The sequence below is a fragment of the Trichoplusia ni genome, chromosome 6 (genome assembly GCF_003590095.1).
Source record: "Trichoplusia ni isolate ovarian cell line Hi5 chromosome 6, tn1, whole genome shotgun sequence".
NCBI lineage: Eukaryota > Metazoa > Arthropoda > Insecta > Lepidoptera > Noctuidae > Trichoplusia > Trichoplusia ni.
This window is the reverse complement of record NC_039483.1, coordinates 1269032-1292258: the sequence shown is the minus strand read 5'-3', so window position 1 is coordinate 1292258 and position 23227 is coordinate 1269032. Positions and strand designations below refer to the sequence as shown.

The window sequence follows — 23227 nt, the reverse complement described above, 5'->3', positions numbered from 1 at the left end:
TCTAATAGAGCAGAGAGAACTTTTAGAGAACGCCATCTTGTCTCTAACTGAGCAAAGCTTGTATTATGAGCACTAGAAAACTGAAACATACCTCTACATTAATACATACATATTATAGACAAATTACTCCAAGACACAGAACAAATAAAAGCGATCACCTCACAAACATATATCCTGGGCGAGAATCGAACCAACCACTTTCAGTATATCAGTCATGACCACAAACCACTAGATCAACAGGCCAGTGCGTTATCAGGCTTAATCATCTCCAATAATATTACTTTAAGAAGTGGTGGTGGACCTCATTACCCAAATCCCTTCAAAATAACAAAACAATAGCTTCTACATAATATTTACCTCTAGGCCTTGGTGTTTGTACTTGTGCCTGGTTCTTGACAGACGACAGACTTTCGTCATCACTTGACGAGCTCTGCACGATGTCCAACAGCTCTTGTACTCGCTGTTGCATGATCCTGAAGAATACATGTTGACTTTAATACATAAATATACCACACGATTCTATAGTTTCGGACCCAACGTACGCGGACGCAGCAGCGAGATCGCGATCATATTTTTTTCAGAATTAGGCATTCATACAGCATGCAAATTTCAAAAGAGTATCCTATTTTTGTACATGCGAGTGTGAGTTTGGTCTCACAGTGTAAATCTATACTAATCTATAAAGCTGAAAAGTTTGTTTGTTTGAATGCGCTAATCTCAGGAACTACTGGTTCAAATTGAAAAGTTATGTGTTGAATAGACCATTCATCGAGGAAGGTTTTAGGCTATATACCATCACGCTACGACTAATAGGAGCGAAGATACAATGGAAAATGTGGAAAAAACAGGGCACGTATAAATCATAACGTATATATTCTAACCACGCGGACGAAGTCGCGGGCAACCGCTAGCTTAGAATAAAAATACATAAAGTACCTATTTTATTAAGTAAACATGTACAGGCGCCAATAAATCAGTATTTTAAATATACCCATAGAAAACATTAGCATTAAAGCAATATTTGTAGCGTATCTTTGTTTACATACAAAATAATTAATCAATACTCCTTCGAATTCAGTAAATACTAGTTAAAATAGGTAAACAATAAACGGATTAATACCCTAATTATTTGAACTTGAATAACAAGTTAATAACAAAAGAAAGGATTCCGCGAATAATGTAACTCGTTCCGTCCAAGGCCAGTAGTGTCTAGTTGACGATTAACGCGGGTAGAATTATAAAATCAGTTTCATCTACCTACAAAAATTACACATATTTGTCAGTCGAAAGAATCATTGGCGATCAACCTATAAATAGACGAGAAAACTGTTTCCTAAAACATTGTGCGAATGATTTTAGTAGCGGTTGGGAGTCATTATTAAAACTTTGTGATGCGTGATATAAATGTTTAGACAGAACATTTTCGAAGGTAAGAATATTATTTGTATGCTTAAAGTGTTTAGTTTTAATTAAACAATGGTTATCAAAATAAAATACAAAGTCCACCAAAATGGACCACCTACATGCAACTACAGCTAACGAAATAAATAAACATACGCATTTTACATCGATACTTTTCAAGTTAAAAATAAAAGAAATAACAAGTAGGTTTTCTTTATGTTCAATTACTTAAGACTGCAAACTGAAATTTTTCTTATTGTTACAGATATAATGAAGAGCTTAAAGTTTGTGTTTCGTCTTTGTTTGGGAGAAAGTAAAGATCACACTACAAGACACTATCGAATGAAACCTCGTGCGGTGAGGGACCTACCAATACATGATATAAACTGTCTAAAAAAACACGTGGCGTCTGCTGTTCGAAGGAAACTGTATTTATAGGATAGATCTGTGGTCTCATAATCCAGCCATCTTGGAAAATGAAGCAGGGTTGAAACTTGCAGCGAACAACCCGTTTTATAAAATAGGTAAACTGATGTGAGAAATACTCAGAATTGGGTGAACATTTTCTGTTATAATTTAAGTTTAATGGAACTATGTATCGCCATATTATATTCCATTTAAAGAACATGAACCCACAGCTTGAATTCAATGTAAATATTGATTAAAAAACTTTCAATTCTTTAATTATGTTTTTATTATACATATATTATATTCGCACAAACTGTTAAATTGCTGTCATATATAACAATTTGTGTCAGTGTCGTGTAGTGACCACACATGAGTACTTAGATGATGGGTCTTTTACAAATTTATGTAGTTTTTTAAAATGATAAGGTGTATTATAACTTCAAAGTTACACGAACAATAAAAGTATCTATCATTTACACGTATTTTTATTTCACCCACTAAAGCCATGTATCCATTTGAGCATGCTCGGGCGAATGAGCGGATCATTTGGCCGAGCTGCTCAACAAGATACAAGGCTTAAGTAAACGAATCAAAAGTTTCCCACCTTTTGAAGCTAAGCACAAGCGATTTTCACAAAACTACACTACTACAATAGATATAAATTGAATAAAATAACAAACATGGAAATGGGATAATTTATTATTTGCTATGTAGCTCCTATGCCTTGTTACATAATTTGGCCGCTTCAGGAGACGCAAGACAATAAAAGCGAGATGTAAGAATAGATAACGGTGTAAGCCTCAATTTATACCGCCGCGCAATGTAACGGAAAGGAAGTTTTTGTATAATGAACTCAAGTATATAAAGAACAAACTACATACGAGATTAAAATACGCGAGAATTCCGCGGTAGGCGTTCCATTCCGCGGCGGGACAAATTGAGCCTAGGGGAAAGAGATGGTGAAGGCAGAGAATGTTCCGTTTCTTTTACATACATTTTGACCAGTAAACAAGGCTAGCTCAGTTTTATTTAATAAAATAAATACTGACGCTAAGAATGCTACAAACTACTTAGCTGGTTTTGTGGTTATCTGAATATGGTAACTGTTATGTCACGTTACGCCATCAACAAGCACACGAAAAACAAAAACTTGATACCGGTCAAGCCGTTTAGGTGATCAGTGACAGACAGTACATACATACAATGAGGTATTAGACAAAAATTGTTTAGTCCGTCACACAGATCCCCAAAAATATTCGATACGTATGTTTTATTTTATTCGATAAACAGAAATAGCAGCGGATACAGTGATTTAAAATCTCGCCAAATCTTACCAGTACGCTTTTTGCTAGCAAATGATGTGACTTGTCCTAGACTAGTTTTTTGGAAATCTTATGGACTAAATAGATTTAGTCAAATATTGTATAATTGGTATTAAGACAGTACTAGTAGCTTAAACCACCGGCTTCGGTAAACAGACAATATAATAAATAAAATAGAAAATAATCCTTCCAGAAAAAGCTTCACTACGACACAAAAGCGATTCAACCAAAACAAAAACTTCAAATTCACAGAATCATATAATAAAGAACAGCGCTAATTATTTCTTTCGATCCAAGGGTAATTAGTGACTACCTGAAACAGCACCGCTTTATAACAATTAAATCAATTTATTATACTCAGGTGCTAAACTGATAACGGTTAATCCCTCACCTATTGTTTAAGGATTAAGCAATTACTAATGGACGGATTAAGTTCTCGGAAGTATAATAAAGTTGGGTATAGAGAATGACTCCCCTCCCCACCCCTTAGGCGTCCTTACCTATATATAGGGCGGAAAAATAGATTAGGACCAGTCTGCGTTTGACAATGGTGACAGCAAAAAGTTATTCTACCATAACAGTTTGTTATGACTCTGGTGGAATAAACAAAAGACAATATTAAACGTGTGAGTGAAGATGAAATCAGATTTTGGGTCACGTTTAGGAGAAAGTCAAGATCACATTTATGAAAAAAGTGACCACTGTGTCTAAAGAATTCAAAGTCAGAATACAAACAACTGAGTCGCATGAAATCAGATCTCGTCTCTGTTGGGGAGAAAGTCAAGATCACAATACAAGCTGCTTTTGAATTTTATGAAAACAGATCTCATCACCTGTTGGGGAGAAAGTCAAGATCACAATACAAGCGAAGACTGACTTGTATGAAATCAGATCTCGGCTCTATTGGGGAGAAAGTCAAGATCACAATACAAGCAAACACTGACATAATATGAAATCATACCTCGTCTTTGTTGGAGAGAAAGTCAAGATCACAATACAAGCTGCTTTAGACTTTTATGAAAACAGATAAAATCTCTGTTGGGGAGAAAGTCAAGATCACAATTCAAGCGAACACTGACATATAAGAAATCAGATCTCGTCTCTATTGGGGAGAAAGTCAAGATCACAATACAAGCTGCTTTAGACTTTTATGAAAACAGATCTCATCTCTGTTGGGGAGAAAGTCAAGATCACAATACAAGCGAAGACTGACTTATATAAAATCAGATCTCGGCTCTATTGGGGAGAAAGTCAAGATCACAATCCAAGCTGCTTTAGACTTTTATGAAAACAGATCTCATCTCTGTTGGGGAGAAAGTCAAGATCACAATACAAGCGAACACTAACATATATGAAATCAGATCTCGTCTCTATTGGGGAGAAAGTCAAGATCACAATCCAAGCTGCTTTAGACTTTTATGAAAACAGATCTCATCTCTGTTGGGGAGAAAGTCAAGATCACAATACAAGCGAACACTGACATATATGAAATCAGATCTCGTCTCTATTGGGGAGAAAGTCAAGATCACAATACAAGCTGCTTTAGACTTTTATGAAAACAGATCTCATCTCTGTTGGGGAGAAAGTCAAGATCACAATACAAGCGAACACTGACATATATGAAATTAGATCTCGTCTCTATTGGGGAGAAAGTCAAGATCACAATACAAGCTGTTTTAGACTTTTATGAAAACAGATCTCATCTCTGTTGGGGAGAAAGTCAAGATCACAATACAAGCGAACACTGACATATATGAAATCAGATCTCGTCTCTATTGAGGAGAAAGTCAAGATCACAATACAAGCTGCTTTAGACTTTTATGAAAACAGATCTCATCTCTGTTGGGGAGAAAGTCAAGATCACAATACAAGCGAACACTGACATATATGAAATCAGATCTCGTCTCTATTGGGGAGAAAGTCAAGATCACAATACAAGCGAAGACTGACTTACATGAAATCAGACCTCGTCTCTGTTGGGGAGAAAGTCAAGATCACAATTCAAGCGAACACTGACTTCTATGAAATCAGATCTCGTCTCTGTAGGGGAGAAAGTCAAGATCACAATACAAGCGAACACTGATTTATATGAAATCAGAATTCGTCTCTGTTGGGGAGAAAGTCAAGATCACAATACAAGCGAACACTGACATATATGAAATCAGATCTCGTCTCTATTGGGGAGAAAGTCAAGATCACAATACAAGCTGCTTTAGACTTTTATGAAAACAGATCTCATCTCTGTTGGGGAGAAAGTCAAGATCACAATACAAGCGAACACTGACATATATGAAATTAGATCTCGTCTCTATTGGGGAGAAAGTCAAGATCACAATACAAGCTGTTTTAGACTTTTATGAAAACAGATCTCATCTCTGTTGGGGAGAAAGTCAAGATCACAATACAAGCGAACACTGACATATATGAAATCAGATCTCGTCTCTATTGAGGAGAAAGTCAAGATCACAATACAAGCTGCTTTAGACTTTTATGAAAACAGATCTCATCTCTGTTGGGGAGAAAGTCAAGATCACAATACAAGCGAACACTGACATATATGAAATCAGATCTCGTCTCTATTGGGGAGAAAGTCAAGATCACAATACAAGCGAAGACTGACTTACATGAAATCAGACCTCGTCTCTGTTGGGGAGAAAGTCAAGATCACAATTCAAGCGAACACTGACTTCTATGAAATCAGATCTCGTCTCTGTAGGGGAGAAAGTCAAGATCACAATACAAGCGAACACTGATTTATATGAAATCAGAATTCGTCTCTGTTGGGGAGAAAGTCAAGATCACAATACAAGCGAACACTGACATATATGAAATCAGATCTCGTCTCTATTGGGGAGAAAGTCAAGATCACAATACAAGCTGCTTTAGACTTTTATGAAAACAGATCTCATCTCTGTTGGGGAGAAAGTCAAGATCACAATTAAAGCGAACACTGACTTACATGAAATCAGATCTCGTCTCTATTGGGGAGAAAGTCAAGATCACAATAAAAGCAATAACTGAAATAAAAACTTTTGAATTTGATTACACACTGCAAGCTGTACGTACCCATGTATTGTAATTAACATATATCGTTTTTTAATAAAGATATTTCAATACACCATTGTTTCTTAAAACTATTTACCTTTGTAATTTAACGGCGTCCTTGTACAATCTGGAGGAGGGCACGTTGTACTGCTTAGCGTTTTCAAACATGATGTTCATATCGCCAGCTACCTCCGACAGGGTACCGTAACTGCCACGTCTTATTTTATTCTTGATTTGATTTAAAGATACCGGATTCTTGATCTCCTTATAATAGTCAGGATATTCACGCCGTGACGGAAGCTTCCAGAACGATTCTGACATAGGCGCACCTGTGAATGATGCGCACTTTTTATCTAAGAAAATTTACTATTGGAGCTAAGACTATAATGAGGAAAGGTTAATACCGTTGGGTCCTAAGTGGTTTTTAATTGTCTCCAACAGTTTCCACTGCGGTGAATCTTCATTTTCGTTTTTCTCTTCATCACTGTCGCCAGCACTGTCGTCTGAATGCTAACAAAGAAAAGTATTCAATTAGTTATTCATATAATATAGTATATTCACTTCGTTTTTGTCTATTAACGATAATTAGTTACCACGACCACTATTTTTCGCGTTAATATATGAGAGACTCAAATAATGTGGATTTTTATTGAGAAAAAAAGTAAAACTCGTTTAACTAGATCTAGTAAATAAATGAATATGAAATCATCGTTACCTTCACATCAGGCTCGTTGTCAGAGCCCGGTGGGTCCATGATAGCCAGAGCCTTGCTGTTGGGCACCGGCCCTACGCGAGAGGTCCGCTTACTGCGAATGCGTTCCGAAGTCTTCGCCGGACCACTGCGGCCGTGCTGATCTATCTCTTGCTTACGCATTTGTATGACCTGTTTAATTAACTTTTTATATCAATGGACGTCTGCGCCAAACATCCCTAATTCAAGAATTACGTACTTAATTCATAAGTTATTAAAGAATAAGGAAAAAGAATGTCAATATTCATTAAAGCAATGCAATTTATGCAACTAACCTTCTTCAAAGTCTTAGCATCCTTATAGATCTGACTGCCTGGCTCGTTGAAATGACAAGCATTTCTAACCATGAGCAGTAAATCCTTCTCCAAATCAATCAGATTAGTGTACTCTCCCCCTTGTATCTTCTGTGCGATGGTCTTCAAGTCTATAGGAGATTCGATTACGTTGAAGTATTCTGGGTAGCGGCGTTTCGATGGGAGAAACTGGAAAGCTGGGTATAGCGGTCTCCCATCGCTGTTTGCTGACATTACCTGGTGAAAACATACATGTGTTTTTGATAACTATATGTTGTTTTATTTGTACAGGTATTGAATTAAATCTGAGATTTTATGAAAAATATGGCTTCTTCTAACAATAATCATGAATGAGTAAACTGCTTATATCATAATGAACGTAAATAAGTGTAAGTGCAAAGCAAATCAAAAGCGTATCTTAACATCAAAGTATATATTATTATCCAAAGAAAAGTCTTTTTTCTGTTTTTAAATTTAAACTTCCTAACATAGACTAATTCTTAGACTATGTTTCAAGTGACTCAAGACGCTAGTGCTTCAAGGATCCCTTTTTAAACGCTCTGATACAAATACAAATGTTTCAATCGCTCTGCAATTTCTTAAGAAGGACAAAAAACGCAATACATAACTTACAGCGCTAAACAATTCTTCAAACACATTATCCTCCTCATTATTGGTGGAGGTCTCGGACAAATCCTCGGCCACATCTGATCGTCGGCTGGACGAACCGGTGCGAGACAACTTGGGTACTTTGATGTCTTCACCTAGCATAAAAAATATAGTAATCAATGTTAAACATAAGTGCAAAATTTACAGTAAGGAACTAGCTTGTGCCAGAATTATGGTACATAATAAACAGCGAGAGAAAGTCACACCTTGCATTAGCACTTACTAAAGTTAGTAATATTTTTTTTATTGGAATCTAAAAAAAAAATATTTATTTAGTAAACAACTTATTTGCTGCCTCAAAAACATTACACAAAAGTAAAAAGTATATAACTAACTCGGTGATTCGAGTCTGATGACAGAGTTTTAAAAGGCTAAGTGAATTCATTGCAAGAAGTGGCACAACATCACTAGAAAATGCTCCCAGCATTGCTGAATACTGGTGTAATTATATTTCTAATTCCCATCCCTTTGATTGTCAACCAAAAAGAAGTATATGGACATATTTTCAAGTAATATTTTGTATTACTTACCATTTTCCAGTGCATTTTTAGTTTGGGCAAACAGTTTCCAAAGTTCTATGGCATCCTTGTACTCAACTGTGTCGGGCTTGTAGAAGGCTTTAGCATTGTTGACAAGAAGCTCTATATCAGCTGACAACTCTTCAATGTCCTCGTAAGTATCTGTTTTTAACTTTTGCTGTACCTGGGATTAAATAATATATGTTATTTAAGGAAGGTATTCTACTTAAGGTAGGGTGGTAGCTGTATGTTGTTTGTACAAGACCACCGGTTTTGTGGTATTAGGTCTTGGTGTCTTCCCAGTCTATCGTAAGCTTTCGGCACTCTCCTGTTATAAACTGAGTTTTCACAGTATCTTTGTCCTCGAACTCTAGTAAGCGAATAGTCACTTTACTACTTTGTTTATTTATTAGGATATATTTAGGACTTAAAATATAAAATAACTATTACTACTATATGGTAATTTGCTCCTCACTTAGATCAACCGTCAATGAGTGCTGATAAAGGTATTAATGAAACTTAAGGGACAGACTCAGTTCAGCAAGAAAAAGATTAAGATAAAATAACTTACTCTTAATAAATCAATTGGTTGTGAGACAACCTCGTAGTACTGAGGCTCCTGTCTTCTCTTAGGAGCTCTTATGAAAGAGTCACAAAGTAAAGTCCCGTCTTCCTTTTTGTATGATCGTATGGTGTCATACAATTGCTGGCAAATTTCACCCTGATAAAATAGATAATGAGTATTACTTATGAGTGATATTTGTTGAGTTATATGTGAAGTATGGATGGATGCGGGATGCCCAGGACTGGGATGGTTGACGCTCTTTGGGGGAGGCCTTCATTCAGCAGTGGACGGCAATAGGCTGAGATGATGACTGTGCAGTAAGGCAGTCCAAGCAACAATTGAAATGGTAAGTAGGTACTTGGTAGGCAAAATTCAAGTGTGTTGGTGGACCGCTTAGATTGCTCTATCCATTTCCAATCAGATAATGGATATACTTGATTTTTAGTAACACAAAGTCGTGTCATATTATATTAAAGGTACAGAGAATAATATACCTAGCGTGGTTAATTAAGGTAGAAAAGATATTATGTGTTCAAATGATTCTAATATTGATATATTTGGTTTAAAAGTTGGAAACACCAATGCAAAAATTACATCAAAATTTCTTAAAAAAGAGCGGTAGATAGATGTTTATAGCCGGGATTTAGCGCCTTGCGGTATACCCATAACTGTAAAACTTACTGGATCCAACTTCTTGCGTTTGCGAGTAGATGGCGGAGGACCGGGATTGCTCAGCTCGATGCCGTCATCACTGTCATCCCCATCAGCTCCTCGGGAGGCCACCGAAGATGCACGGCGTCTTTTACTCATTTTGAGATACTGACTTCGCTTCACGACGCCAAATATTGTTGTATGTCGAATTTACTAGTTTACATCCTTATTGAACACTATTGAACATTATCCAGCGTTATTCACGACGTAATACAATGTCTGATCAACAGATACACCAATTTAAAGATAGTTTTAGCCCTATTGATTAGAGCCGCGTTCAGCAAAATGCTATGCACAGTGCGAGCGAAACATTCCCCTTATAATAGAAAAACTCTTTCAAAATCGTGCACAAATGGATAGACAAAGACAACAAGATACAAAACTATAAAGCGGAAACGAGATACAAAAGAAATTATGCTTAAAATCTTATTTCTGCGGGCTTGGTTGTGAGTTCAATGACTTCTCGTTTCTGTCAAAAGATTTACGTTCCTTTTCACTTATTACAGTTTAGTACAAATATCAAATCGATATTTAGCCTAAGTTCAAAACTTGAAGGTAAATCCCTGGGGCCATTATGATTTTGTACAGACCAGCATGTTTAAACAAAATGATTTTTGAATTTATAATTTTGTACGGCTTCATACACCGATAACCGACACGATATCGACAACAATGAACAACTAATGCTTTTTGCCTACCCACAATGTTCTTAAAAGTGTATTTTTTATTAACCACCTTCTATGATTATATTATAACGGTATGAGCCTAGTTCACAATTCAAGTTTTATAGATATTTAATTAGTAATCATGGCGAAATATAGCAAAAACTTTATTTTATGCGGTGATATTGATCACTATTGCCTACTATGTCATGAGCTTTTTGCAACGATACCAGATGTCGAGAAACATATACGTTGGGAGAAACATAGGAAGATTATAAAAGATCAAGCCCATTTTCCGAAATTTCGGAAAGATTCAATTTATAAGGTAAGTCGGTTAGTTATTAATATAGTCGTTTAATACTCCATTCCCTCAAGCCCAGCCAAACATTATAATAGTATGCTGGCCTCTCCTGATCTAGCATCACCGTAAAAAAAATTATGCTTGTGGCCATGGGTTTCGTAGTTTCTTTGTCCCAATGCATTCGTAGTTTCTTTGTCCCAATGCAAAGTTACAAAGCGCAAGTTTGTAATCGGTAATTCTCAATTTCTGAAAAGTTATCAAATTGCCAATAGCGTACTTTTTGCTTTGTATATCGGAAGTGAAAAAATTGGCATAGGTACTCAGCTCGTCGTAAGTTCTGGGCTGGTCATACCTGCCAGAACCAAAGATTATTAAGGCAGGCATTTCTTCGGTGAAAGCCAGGAGTGTGCAATACTAAATGTGGTGTAGAGCGATCTAAAACCTGTTGAAATAAAGAGTTTACTAAACTTGTGTGAACTGGCAGACATGCTCCAGATCTAACATGAACTGATTAAAAAAAGGAATTCTTTTCTTTTTCTTTCTTTCAAAACGACTCCCGCACTAAATCCTTGTGTCGCGCTTGCTTCACAAACATTCAAGTCTCATGAACTAAGACACCAGAACAAGCATTCGTAGATATTACAAATGCTTGTCCTACGCGGGGATCGAACTCGCAAAACGTGGCGCTCAGTGGGTTTGAGGTGGTGACCTCAACCACTCGACTAATAATTCTATATTTTTATTGTTGGGTCGGCTATTAAAAGTAAGATTAAACACAGACTCAATAAATTAATGATGTAGCGCCTGATCAGATGCTATCTACAAGGGTCATTAATATCGTATCAAAAGAATTTTTAAGAGAAAGAGAAAGCTACTTCCAAAAGAGAGAGAAAGCATGCAAACATTTTTTTGACTTTGACAGTTTACGCCGACGACGTTTTAACGCTTCATTTTTCTTTTGTTTTGTTTCATTTCATTATTCGTGCGTTTTCGGCTGCGTTGTTTTGTTCGGTTCGGTATGTAATTCCTTTTTTTTCTGAATGAAAATTACAACGAAATGAGTTGATTTTACGTTCATTGTTATAGTTTAAGTATGTGGAAATGAATTAATATAAAATTATAAAGAAGTCTCATTCACTTTATTCAAAATATCCTAGTATTATAATTTTAAGCCATAAATGTAATACACGCATTACCGTGCGTGTGTTTACGCTTACCATTTTTAATGCTACTAATGTTACTAATTGCAACATTAATGGGTATATTACTTAACGATTAGGATTGGCTTTGCGTTTTGATTACATCGAGAGGCAATTATTTCATTTATATTCAAATCTAGCATAAATTAAATACGAGCAATGCAGTTATTTTATTAAGAACTGCTTAAAGCTGTGTTCTAGAGACATAAGTATTGAATTTTATCGATTACATTTATTATTATTATACTTCAGTTCAGAATCTCGAAAAAAAAAACAAATTATTGAAACAGATTCATCAAATCTATAATTAAGAACTATACATTAGTGGTTTATTGTATTTGTTTTGTAAAAGAAATCAAAAATCTTTATTTCCTCAAAATTATTATCTTCAATTAATGCTTAATTTAAAAAATAATCTTTTACCAACCTTAAAGCCCTTGATAAATACAACTTTAATTATTTAATTAATTATAATTTGCAGATCGGCAACAACTTCTACTGTGAACTATGCAACCTTGTCTTACCAGATATCACAAAAACAGCCGAACATATAAAGACCGACAAACATAAAAAATTAAAAAGTAATCCAGAGACAGAAGCCAAAGCTTTCATTGGTCAATTTGACTCGGGCTATGTTATTATAAATAAAGTTATACTTAACAGTAATCAATGGAATTCTATTGTTGATGGTAGATGCCATCTGTGTGAGGTTGATGTTCAGCACCCCGATGAGCATATTGGAGTCGAGGATCATGTAGTAAGGTTGATTCAGGCTGAAACTACATATGAAGGTGATCGCTATTATAGAAAGGTATGTTGTGCCAGTATCATACCCATATCAATTTTGTTACAGTAAAAAACTAGTTAGTATATTATGTATAGGCCACAGATTTTATTTTCATATTAACTTTTTTTATGGATTCAATTTATGTAATAAATTGGTGACAGGTAACCGGATTCCAAGTCTTAATTTTTTATTAGGTATTTTGTTAAATGCTTCTTTAACATAAAATATAACTTATGTTACAGGTAAACGAAAACTATCACTGTTTTACCTGCAAAAAAGTTTTCTCTACTGAAGACTTTGAAAATCATTGGTCAACCTGTGAAAATTATGATGTTATTGATATAAATAAATTGAAAGCTGGTCCAAGCACGAAATCGAAAGGAACCGTGACAGATGATATATTAAAAGTAGCTGAACTTGAGAAGAAACTGGTTGAAACATTACATGTGGCTTACAACATAGACGAGGAGAATAATATAGCAATCTGTAAGTATTGTGGTGAAGCCGTAGCCATCAACTTTAAGACCATGATTACACATGTGAAAGACCAGCATAACAAGCCAGAAGCCAAACCAAAAGGCTCTGATGAGTCCTCGGAAGATGAAGTGGTGTACCAAGAAGTGCCGGACTATGGCAAGCGTCGCTCTGAACTGTCCCAGTATGGAAAGAAGCACTCCATCAAACTAAACCACAATGGTGGTAAAGGACTTTGCTTGCTCTGTGACAAATACATTTCTGCTCATAAGAGTAATTTCAAAGCTCACATAAAAGGCGCTATTCATCAAGGACATCTAGTTCTGCTTGGACTTAAAGAACCCAAAGAGGGACATAAGACCACAGAAGTGTACCAGTCAAAGAGCATTTTAGATTGCAGTATCACATATTCGCAATCCGAGAAAATGTTTTCGATCAATAACGATGTGTCTTTTGATCTTAATAGTTTCTTCTTCATCAAACCAGTAGAAAAAGATCCACATTTCAAGAAGGCTAAATGTTTCTTGTGCGATGAGTATTTCCCACAAGGAAAGGAACTTGAGCATTGCGGTTCTCCAGCTCATAGGAGCAAGTTTTTGTCTGCCAATGTAGTGAAGTTTCATGGTCAGGGTGAACCATCTGACTTTATCCGAGAAGTAAGTACTTATAGTAAAATTTATTTAATAATGTTAAAAAATTGGAGTTATCACTCCACACAACATTTATAAGTTACACAATTATACCTGCACAGAATTTACAAAATGAAGCTAGGCATAAGAATTGTCTTTTTTACTTCATTTATAATATTGCCAGTGGAATTTATAAAAGTAGTTCTTAGATTTCGGTTTTCAGTTTAAAAATATTTCACGTTGTCCTTACACCAAATATTATCAAAATTTGATTCAGTAAATGCTGACATTTAAAAATGTCAACCAAAACAAAACGTATTTTTCCTTTCTTTCCAGATACGGACGAATCTCTTCCACTGCGGATACTGTAACCAGACTCTACCATTCCTGGAGCAGCTACGCCAGCATTGCGTGACTGACAACCACATACTAATGCAAGAGGAACACAACAACTTCCTTCTGAACACTGTTCCTATTGATACAGATGCTGGTGATGCCTATACTCAACTGTTGAATTGTGCTTTTGATGAATAGATGATCTCGTTCTTTATAACATTGATGTATAAATACCCTTATTTCATTTGTTTAGGTTCTTAATTAACCGATCAAGTGCAAGTTGGACTCTCGAAACTTGAGTTACAGTACAAATAGGTTAGATACCGTAAAACGGGGTGAATAGAGGGTTTTTTGGGGTGGATAGACACAGAGTTTTTATTAAAATTTGGACGTTTAACTAGAAAAAACATAAAGATTATACGCAAACTCACAAGTATTTCATATAGTAACTGTGTCTAAGCATTTTAATGTAAGAAAATATTCATGTAACCCCCTAAAAAACACTATTCTCTATTCACCCCTTGAAACTCTATTCACCCCGTTTTACCGTAATAAATAAATGTGAGGGTGGGTACCCGCAAATTTATTTGTCACCCTACCTATTTATTACCTAAATCTTTGTATAATCTTTATTTAGAAATACATCATCTGTAATATTATATGACAAGCGGACAGACAGTGTAAATAGTTATGCCTTACTAATAGGGTTCAACTTTTACCTTTCGGCAGAAAATTCTAGAAAAGTTAAACAATCTTCGTTTATTTTTGTCGAGAAAATGAATGAACAGCAGCAATAAAGATTACCAAATTACATGATGGACGGAAATCAGTCGTTTGTTCATTTAATATGTGTTTGTAATTGTAAGACACTAGGATGTTTAACTTTTTTAAGTACCTAAACAAATGGAGTATGGATACACGATCCTGGAGTAAAGCGACCAAAACTTACCAAAAATTACAGTACTTGAAGTAACAAATGTTACTGTAAATCCAACTTTAGGTAATTGTCTTAAAGTTGTTTTTACGATGCGAGACTATTTGCAAATAATAATGATTTAGTAAATGTGAAGATTAAAGTTTGGTTTTTGATATGCTGACTGTGTATCCTGGATTTTTGTATATCAATATTTTCGACTTTAAGTACTTAGATATAAGATTGATCTCTTTGTTTTGATAACTTTTTTGTGTTGTCTTTTATAAAAACTTTTTTTTAATCATTTATATTTTGATGCCAAATGTGCTGTGCTTTTGGAGTCAATATAAAATTATGTGTTTAGCCATTTATTACCAGCAGTATTAACCTGTCCTTGTTGCCAGCAAATAACTTGGAATTTTACATTAAACATTGACAAGAGTTAAGCACTTATATTTGAGGGTCCAAAAAAGTTGTTTATAAGCTGGATGCAACAGTTTAAAACTATATTTCAAATTACTATGCTGCCAACAATAAACTAGCTCATTTAAATGCCCAATGGCAAAATGATTATTCAAACTTTGTGTGATTCATACTTTTCTTATGTATGTATAAGCCAAAATGAGGCTTCTTTACTGAATTGGTTTGTATTATTTTGATTAAGTAAATAAAAGCTTTAATTAAAGAAATGAACTTTTTATTTTCCTCTCTCTTATCATTGGTCATTTTATATAAACTTAAAGAAAATATACAAATAAACATTCAGGTACTTATCAGATAGTTGTTTAGATATTGCCTGTCTTACAAGGGATAATGTTGTTATAAATTGAAAAAACAAGAGCCTTAAATCCAAGGGAAGGATTGCAGAGATGGGATCTTATGCTTGCAAAGGTTGGAAGAGCAGAGATTTTGGGCACAAAATAAATAAAATCTAAGTAATGAATGTCATAATATAATTTCATCAAAATAAATATCAAACCACTGAGGAAAATGACTCAATAACAATATCAAATCATTTTCATAATCAGAATTTAGCTCTAATAAATACTTCTTTGTTGAATCTATGTAATTTGATTGTATTGTACTTGGTAATGAGTGGATATCAATGTCTAATAGGACAACTAAGTGACTTAATTGAGCTGGATATAACACAGATAATGTTAGCAATGTACAGTTATCTTTAACTTGCTTGACAAACATTTCAACAAATTTTCCTAGCCTAGCATTAAAGTTGGTCATAGTAAAAACATAGTTTAGCACACTACAGCAAATTTGAAAGCAGTGACTTGATTCAGAACTCTTTTTTACTAACTTTTTTAAAGAATTATTACAATTAAAAACTTTTTCAATATCTAAGTTAGATTCATTTAATATTTCATTGCATGTGTCAAGCAGACATTTTTCTATTTTTGGCTTTAACTTAATAGATAAATCGTTGTGACTTTCTGATGTATCAAGAACATCATTTGACCATATATCTTCCAACATGTGGGAATATTTTTTTTCTGAAGGGCTCCAATGAATTATATCTCGGAGTAGTGTTTCTAAGTATATTCCATTTTGATTCATATTTATCAGGGCTTGAAGGATTTCAGGGTTTGTTGTTGGTTCATATTGACTTACTATAGAAGTATCTTTCAAATTTCGAATCAAGAATGCGTCTAGGCTCTTGTCAGCTGCTTCCGAATTTGAATTTCCCGATTCTCTTATGTTTTCTTCATAAAATTCCAATAACAAACTTGTAAAGTTCTCATCTATTTTCATGTGGTTTTCTGGTTCTATTTGACATAGTTTTCTTATATTTTCAAGTATTGAAAGTCTGAGGTTATTGTTCACCGTCGAACTTCGTAAAGACAAATTCAGAATTTTGACGAAACTTTTTGATAGCGCTTTTGCCACTGTTTTGTCGAGTACCGGGTTTTCATAGATGAATTTAGGGCATGGTAGATCGTTTGAAGTTATAATTTTCTCTATTAACTGATTATTCATTGTGTATAATGTTTTCCGGAAACACAACTGCTGACCTGAATGTTTTAAACAATTTGTGAACCCAATTTACTGAATTACGAACGCTCCGAAATTCAACAGATTTGATAACTTAATTTAAGGTATGAGAGTACTTCTCCCTCCTTAAAGCTTTGGCTTTCCATTCACAAATATATATTTTTTATCACAATTCGTTTCGATTTCTTTGAAACTGTGTTTGAAACACTGTTTGACTTTGAACACTTTGAAGTTTGAACTCAATTGACAATATTGACATATAGAAAGTGGCATCGGATAAATTGCCATACTTGTTGTATCGCTGACAAAAAAAATAAAAAAATATTTGTCATATTTTAGCTTCCGTTTATTTACATTTATATATATTTTTTTAAATAAATTTTACTTCAATTGAGTCGTCTTTTCTTCTTATATTTATGGAACATTTTAGAAGTCTGTGTGCTGCTATCTCTTAGGGAATAGTAATACCATTGTTTTTGATATTGAGAGATCAGTATAGCTATTCACTGATAGATGGCAGTACTTGGTAATGATCCGATTCAAATATTTCAAAATGATTTACACGTTGATGCACATTCTTTTAAATAATGTTAGTTCTAATATTTTATTTATTTTATATTGTATTTATTCCATTTTCGTTGATTTGGGACCAACCATCATGTCTTACAGTAAATGTGCTGTAGGCAAGTTGAGATGCACAATTTTTATCATGGCCATTTTCAGAGGGATAAACTTGCTTCCAGACAGTTCGTCAGTTTATATATACTGACAAAAAACAAATACACTTTAATTACGGTATTTGAAAAGGTTTTTTTTTATACTACTTAGTCGACTAAAAGTCTATATTGAAAAAAATGGGATGATCACAAATATCTGAAGTGCGCGGAATGCCTCTAGAAAAGACAAATTTAAAGTCCTCGCAGCATAAGGTGATAGCCGAATAGTCTCGATTTTTCTCAAAAAAGACGACGTGTCGCGCTTTCGATCCCCGCGTAGAAGCATTTGTGTGATCCTCGAATGCTTGTTCTGAGTCTTTAGGCATGTGACTTGAATGTTTGTGAAACCCCCCGCGACACAAGGATTAAGTTTCGTAATGCGAAGTCGTTTTTTTTTTAAGAAAATAAAATAAAAGAAGTTCCTACTGAAATACTTACAGTATTGTCAAAAGAACAAGAAAACAAGGGCCTTATTAAAAAATTACTTTCGATGATGCTCACTGCATTTCCAGTCACCTCTACTTAATTAAATTAATTTTAGGTATAGGTAGATTACATACTAGTAGCGTGTAGGTTTTCGTTTAGAATTTGATCTTTGGATATTTAAGTATCATGTACTTTAACGGAACTGTGGAATAAAATATCTAAGAGAGACTGAAGCTAGCGACAATAAACTGATACTCGAACTGAAAAAGTGAGTTTATATTAAAAACTTTAAATTTACAAGATTTTGCGCGAAATATAACTCGCACTGCTTTTGACTGCATTGTCATATAGGTATTAGGTACATAATGAGTCATACAACTATAGTATAGGTATTACGCCTTTTAATACGCTGTTCTCACACAATCTCCCCAACCAGCATTGTACAACGATCATGAGCACTCGACACGCCTTATAACGCTTTCACATACAAACAACGTTACAAACAACATTAAATATCACGATAACGCAATAAAATTAGTAGCAGAACAAAAACAAATTCTGAAAATGCTGTATAATAACACACTACGCTTAATAGGAGAAAGTCAAAGCCAGCGTGTAAATTAAAAAAAAAAAACAGATCACTCACCAAAATGAATAATAGAACATTCGGATATCTTAATTAGCATGAATTTACACCGTTATAAAGCGTGTAAGATGAAAAAAGGTTAAGTAATAATAATTCATATAGCCATTTCTCGGGTTTATTTCGAGTCAGTATTTGTGGGGCCCAGTTAATAAATTATGATCGAGACCTCACATACAGTGCCCTAACTACGTGGGCCACACCGCGGCAAGCTCCGCCCGAGAGCGAGACAGACTATGCGCTGTCTCTTTCACAAGCCCGCGTACGATGCGTGTTAACATTGCAATATAAAACCTGGAATGTGTGTTTGCTTAGAGGTCGTTTTTGGTGTAATTTAATTAAGTTTCTAATTGGAAGCGCCTTGCTGGTGTATTGTAGTTTTGTTAGATTGTAGTGCTTATTTTATTCGTGTGTAAGTAGCGGAACGCATCTGAACTATTTTATGGTGAACTTTTATGTATGACGAGACTTACTGGTTTATTTTGTCGAAGTAAGACGTTTGATTTTGTATAACGGTTAACTGGTATATTTTGGAATCGAAGTAGACAAATTTTTTACTCAAAATCATGTCGTTGTTTTTAAATTGACCCCCGTGACACAAGGAATAGATTCATTACTAATGATTAAAATAAAACTTCTAATTCTTGTTAGTATACAGATTCTTCGTAGCTAAGCTAATTATATTAAACATGAAAGTACTCGACTTTATCTCCGTGTAGTTTTATGACGGCTGAACCGATTTTGATGAAACTTTGTGTAGAGCAAGTTTTGAATAGCTCTTAGGATTTAGGTTTAATTTACACAATTTTTCTTAGTCACACCCTGGTATATACCTACTAAGGAAACAATGGTAAAATGATAAAAAAGCATTTTTGTGTATTTTAGATTACATGATTTCCAACAATCGTTGTTAATATTGATCTATATTTTGGTGTTTGTTCGATATTATAGCGTTATTTGCTATCACGGTTCATGAGATACAGCCTCTTAAACACGGGCACGGACGGACGTCTTAGTAATAAGGTCCCTTTTTTACTCTTTGGCAAAGGAACCCTTTGATAAATTATTGTTTGTTTGGCACTCACTAGATGGCGTTAGGCTCTTTGTATGTATTCAGATTCACTCGTATACTACAACTGAAGATATATAACTCATGGTAAGGAAACTTGCAGTTGTTTAATATGATACCAACTGTTTATAAAACAATAACTTTTAAAACATATTTAATATTTATATCCATGATTGTAGGTATCTTTTCTGTATGCGGTTAAAAAATAAAATGGATTGAAAAATCAGTTTAATAATGTAAAAAAAATAAGTTTACTCAAACAAATTCACATTCTTGGTCCTCATTCCTTTAACCTCAGTGGCTTAGATGGTAAAATGACTGGCAATAGCCAGGAGTCTCAGGATCAAGTCATCTGACATTTGATTATTTTTTTACATAATACATTCATTGCAAATGTCATCCGCATTACAGAGTATTCAGCGTATTAAATAATAAGGTTTTTAAGTACGTAATATAACTTATTTCGCAAGTAAGTGTTTGTATTGTATACATTATGTAGGTACACCATGATTTAGAGTTCAGACGGTAAACGCCCATATAATAAACTTTAGCTCTGTTCGTCTTTCTAGCAATACGTAATCATTAGGGTGACCAGTTTTGTAGTTAAAATCAATATTGTTTCTTTTTTTTAAAGAACTCCTTCCTTCTGAATTTTTAACAGTCGTCTCGTGCTTTGTAAAATCTTTAGCGCTGAAGGTTAAGCAGAAACAGGTGCTTTTCCAGCTTTTTAAAGCGCTTTTTGCATTGTTTTATTATTAGTTATAATAAAGCTTTCTGAAGTAACAAACCTGTGCTACTTTATGTATTCCACGTTTTTTTTTTATTTTGAGTCTGGGTGTCTTTCTTCATGTGATTTGCATGTTTGTGAAACACCCCGTGACACAAAGATTTAATGCATAATTTCTTGATCGTTCTTAAAAAAAAAACATGCATAAATAACGCACAAATATCAATAAATAACAGCGTTTCGCTAATCAGGTCGCTCTGTCTTTAAATCGTCGGTCGGTTCACCCTGACACAAGGTATCCTTCTCTCGTTTGCCTTAAAATTGTCAACACTCACAATTGTCAACTGTACATGGATAGGTCTGCAGACATGACCAGTCCACTTCCGCAAACCGGTGAGTAACCCTTAAGAATGTAAATTTTATCTGCAAACCTATGTACATATTTAAATTCGAGAGGTTTAAGACTTTGTAGTGCATCTTAAGAATGAAAATTTGACATCTTTTCAGTACAGAAATTAGGTTCCTATGTCTTTTCTAAAAAATGTATTTTATATTTTATAACTGACAGCTGTATTCATGAACGCTCAGGGGAACATGTAATGCCGTCTTTGTCACATTATAACAGAATATAGAGACAAATAGTCATATCCTAAGTAACCCTTAAAGTAATGCGACATTACCACTAAGTCAGTTTGTCTTCAACATGTCCAAATGATTGATCGCGTCCCAACGTGACTTTATAAGTTTATACCACTTACCAGACAAAAGAATTGGCCTCAATGATGGTACGGTCATGCGAAAGGTGACGGAATCGCCCGATGATGCCCGATGATTGCCGATGATAGCCGATGATTACCGAAGTGACGCAATGGCGGAACGTGCGAGTGCAATAAAATTATAAGGTTACATTCGTTTTGTTTTATGAATGACATTACTTATACTTTTTAAAATAGGTGTTTGGTAAACGTTTGTTTATTTTTATGTTATAATCTGTCATTGTGCTTTTGGTAAAACTACATTGAAAAATGACTGAAATATATAAATTTGAAGAGTTCATTAATCTTGGCTGAAATGAAAATACCTGGTACATGGTAACACGAGCGCCAACGGATTAATTTTAATTAGTCATGCCATTTATTGTCTAAGATAAGAACTAATACTTATCTATAACGCAACATACAATGTGATGAAAGGAGGTTTATATACTACCCAAAGCTCACATTTAATAAATGAAGACGTAAAACTCAACAATGGCTGCTCTAAGCTGCGCGTGCGCCGATGCTGTTGCAATACAATGCATTTTATTGACGATTCAATTGCTAAGCATGGTGACAGGTAGGTACAGCTTTCTAACACTGACATTGATACTACACTTGTGCCTAGGATGCCTACCGTGCTACTACAGCCTGCTTAGACAAATAACGTTTCAAAGCAATATTTTTTAAGTGGGCAGACGCAAACCGTTAAATAACGGTTTTCAGCTTAAGCCGGTTAGACTTGAAACCTGTAGCTTAGCTAAATGTTCAGGACGTGGAAAGTTTGATGTATTTTGTTAATCTTTTTTGGGAAGCCCTGTATATTAGTATTACGAATAATTTTCCGCAGTTGTTTAATCGAAAGAAAAAGCAGCCGGTGGTGTTCATTAGTAAGAATCTGACTTAAATATTCTCTATCTTATTTTTGAGATAAATTCACTTGATTCAAGCTGGCTGACCTTTCGTCCAAATCTACTAACCTCCCATTCAGAGGTAGTTCTTCATATCGTGGTGGTTTTTATCGCGATCTCGCTCTTCCTCGTTGAAGGGAAGGGAGGAAAACTCCGGTTGTTTTAGTCTTCAATAGACTAGGTACTCGACGTTTCAGCCTTTCGCAAGCCCAAGAAATTTATAAAACAAGAGGTTGAGTTCTTCAGGTCCAAAAACAACGGGCGCTCTGTTTCTGGAACCAAATATAAAAACGGCAAGTATCTTCAGCAGAGTATCATTCGATCAGTGGAGCTTTTCTTTACCACAGTACCATTTTTACAGTTTAGCTTTATCCCCTAGGAACCTCGGTGAGTCTTAGCTTGCGCAAGCGCACAAGTAGTACAAATGTCGCGTGTGCGAGGCGCGCGCGCTGGGTGGCCGCGCGGTAATCACGACAAACAATATGTCATTGTTGCGAGAGCGCTAGTGAGGGCGTTATACCGTTACTATGTAACTTCATAATTGTATTGATGACATCTAGGATAAGGTGGGATTTTGTCTAGTCTAAAAATAAAGCAAGGTAGGTTTTGTTTTAACTTTTTTGATTAAGTTTTGCGATCTAATATGAGTTAGACGCGGGTTCCATCCCCGCTTAGGACAAGCATTTGTGTGTCTTTGTGCATGTGAATTGTATGTTTGTAAAACTCCCCGCGACACAAGGATTGAATTCCTTGGTATAGGGTAAGGAGTAGGTTCTCAATTCCTGTGTTTTTTTTATGTTTGTAACCTCAGAACTACGAACTGGATTAATATGAATTCGTTGATTCATTTTTATCTTACGCAAAATTGCGCAATAACAATATCTTCAAGTTTGGCTAAACAGTTTTTTATTTGAAGTAGGTTATATGTCAAAATTGATAAAATATAATATTATAAAAGCGATCAGCGAACAAAAACCCTTGATTACAAACAC

General features: G+C 34.9%; 2 protein-coding genes across 2 annotated transcripts in view; one reads left to right on the top strand and one right to left on the bottom strand.

Moving 5' to 3' along the window:
* Positions 1–10045, bottom strand: part of LOC113494714 (protein polybromo-1-like) — a 34422-nt gene extending 24377 nt beyond the window's left edge. The window contains 9 exon segments of the mRNA XM_026873145.1: positions 358–473; positions 6274–6505; positions 6581–6686; positions 6892–7059; positions 7203–7457; positions 7854–7984; positions 8420–8591; positions 8979–9128; positions 9654–10045. Of these exon segments, the coding sequence (XP_026728946.1) occupies positions 358–473; positions 6274–6505; positions 6581–6686; positions 6892–7059; positions 7203–7457; positions 7854–7984; positions 8420–8591; positions 8979–9128; positions 9654–9782 (1459 nt within the window). The 5' untranslated portion in view covers positions 9783–10045.
* Positions 10046–10489: 444 nt separating this feature from the next.
* Positions 10490–14423, top strand: LOC113495403. Its single transcript, XM_026874108.1, has 4 exons — positions 10490–10670; positions 12327–12656; positions 12875–13762; positions 14072–14423. The coding sequence occupies exons 1-4, from the start codon at positions 10491–10493 to the stop codon at positions 14267–14269; spliced, it is 1596 nt and encodes a 531-aa protein (XP_026729909.1). The 5' UTR covers position 10490; the 3' UTR covers positions 14270–14423.
* The last annotated feature ends 8804 nt before the right edge of the window (positions 14424–23227 follow it).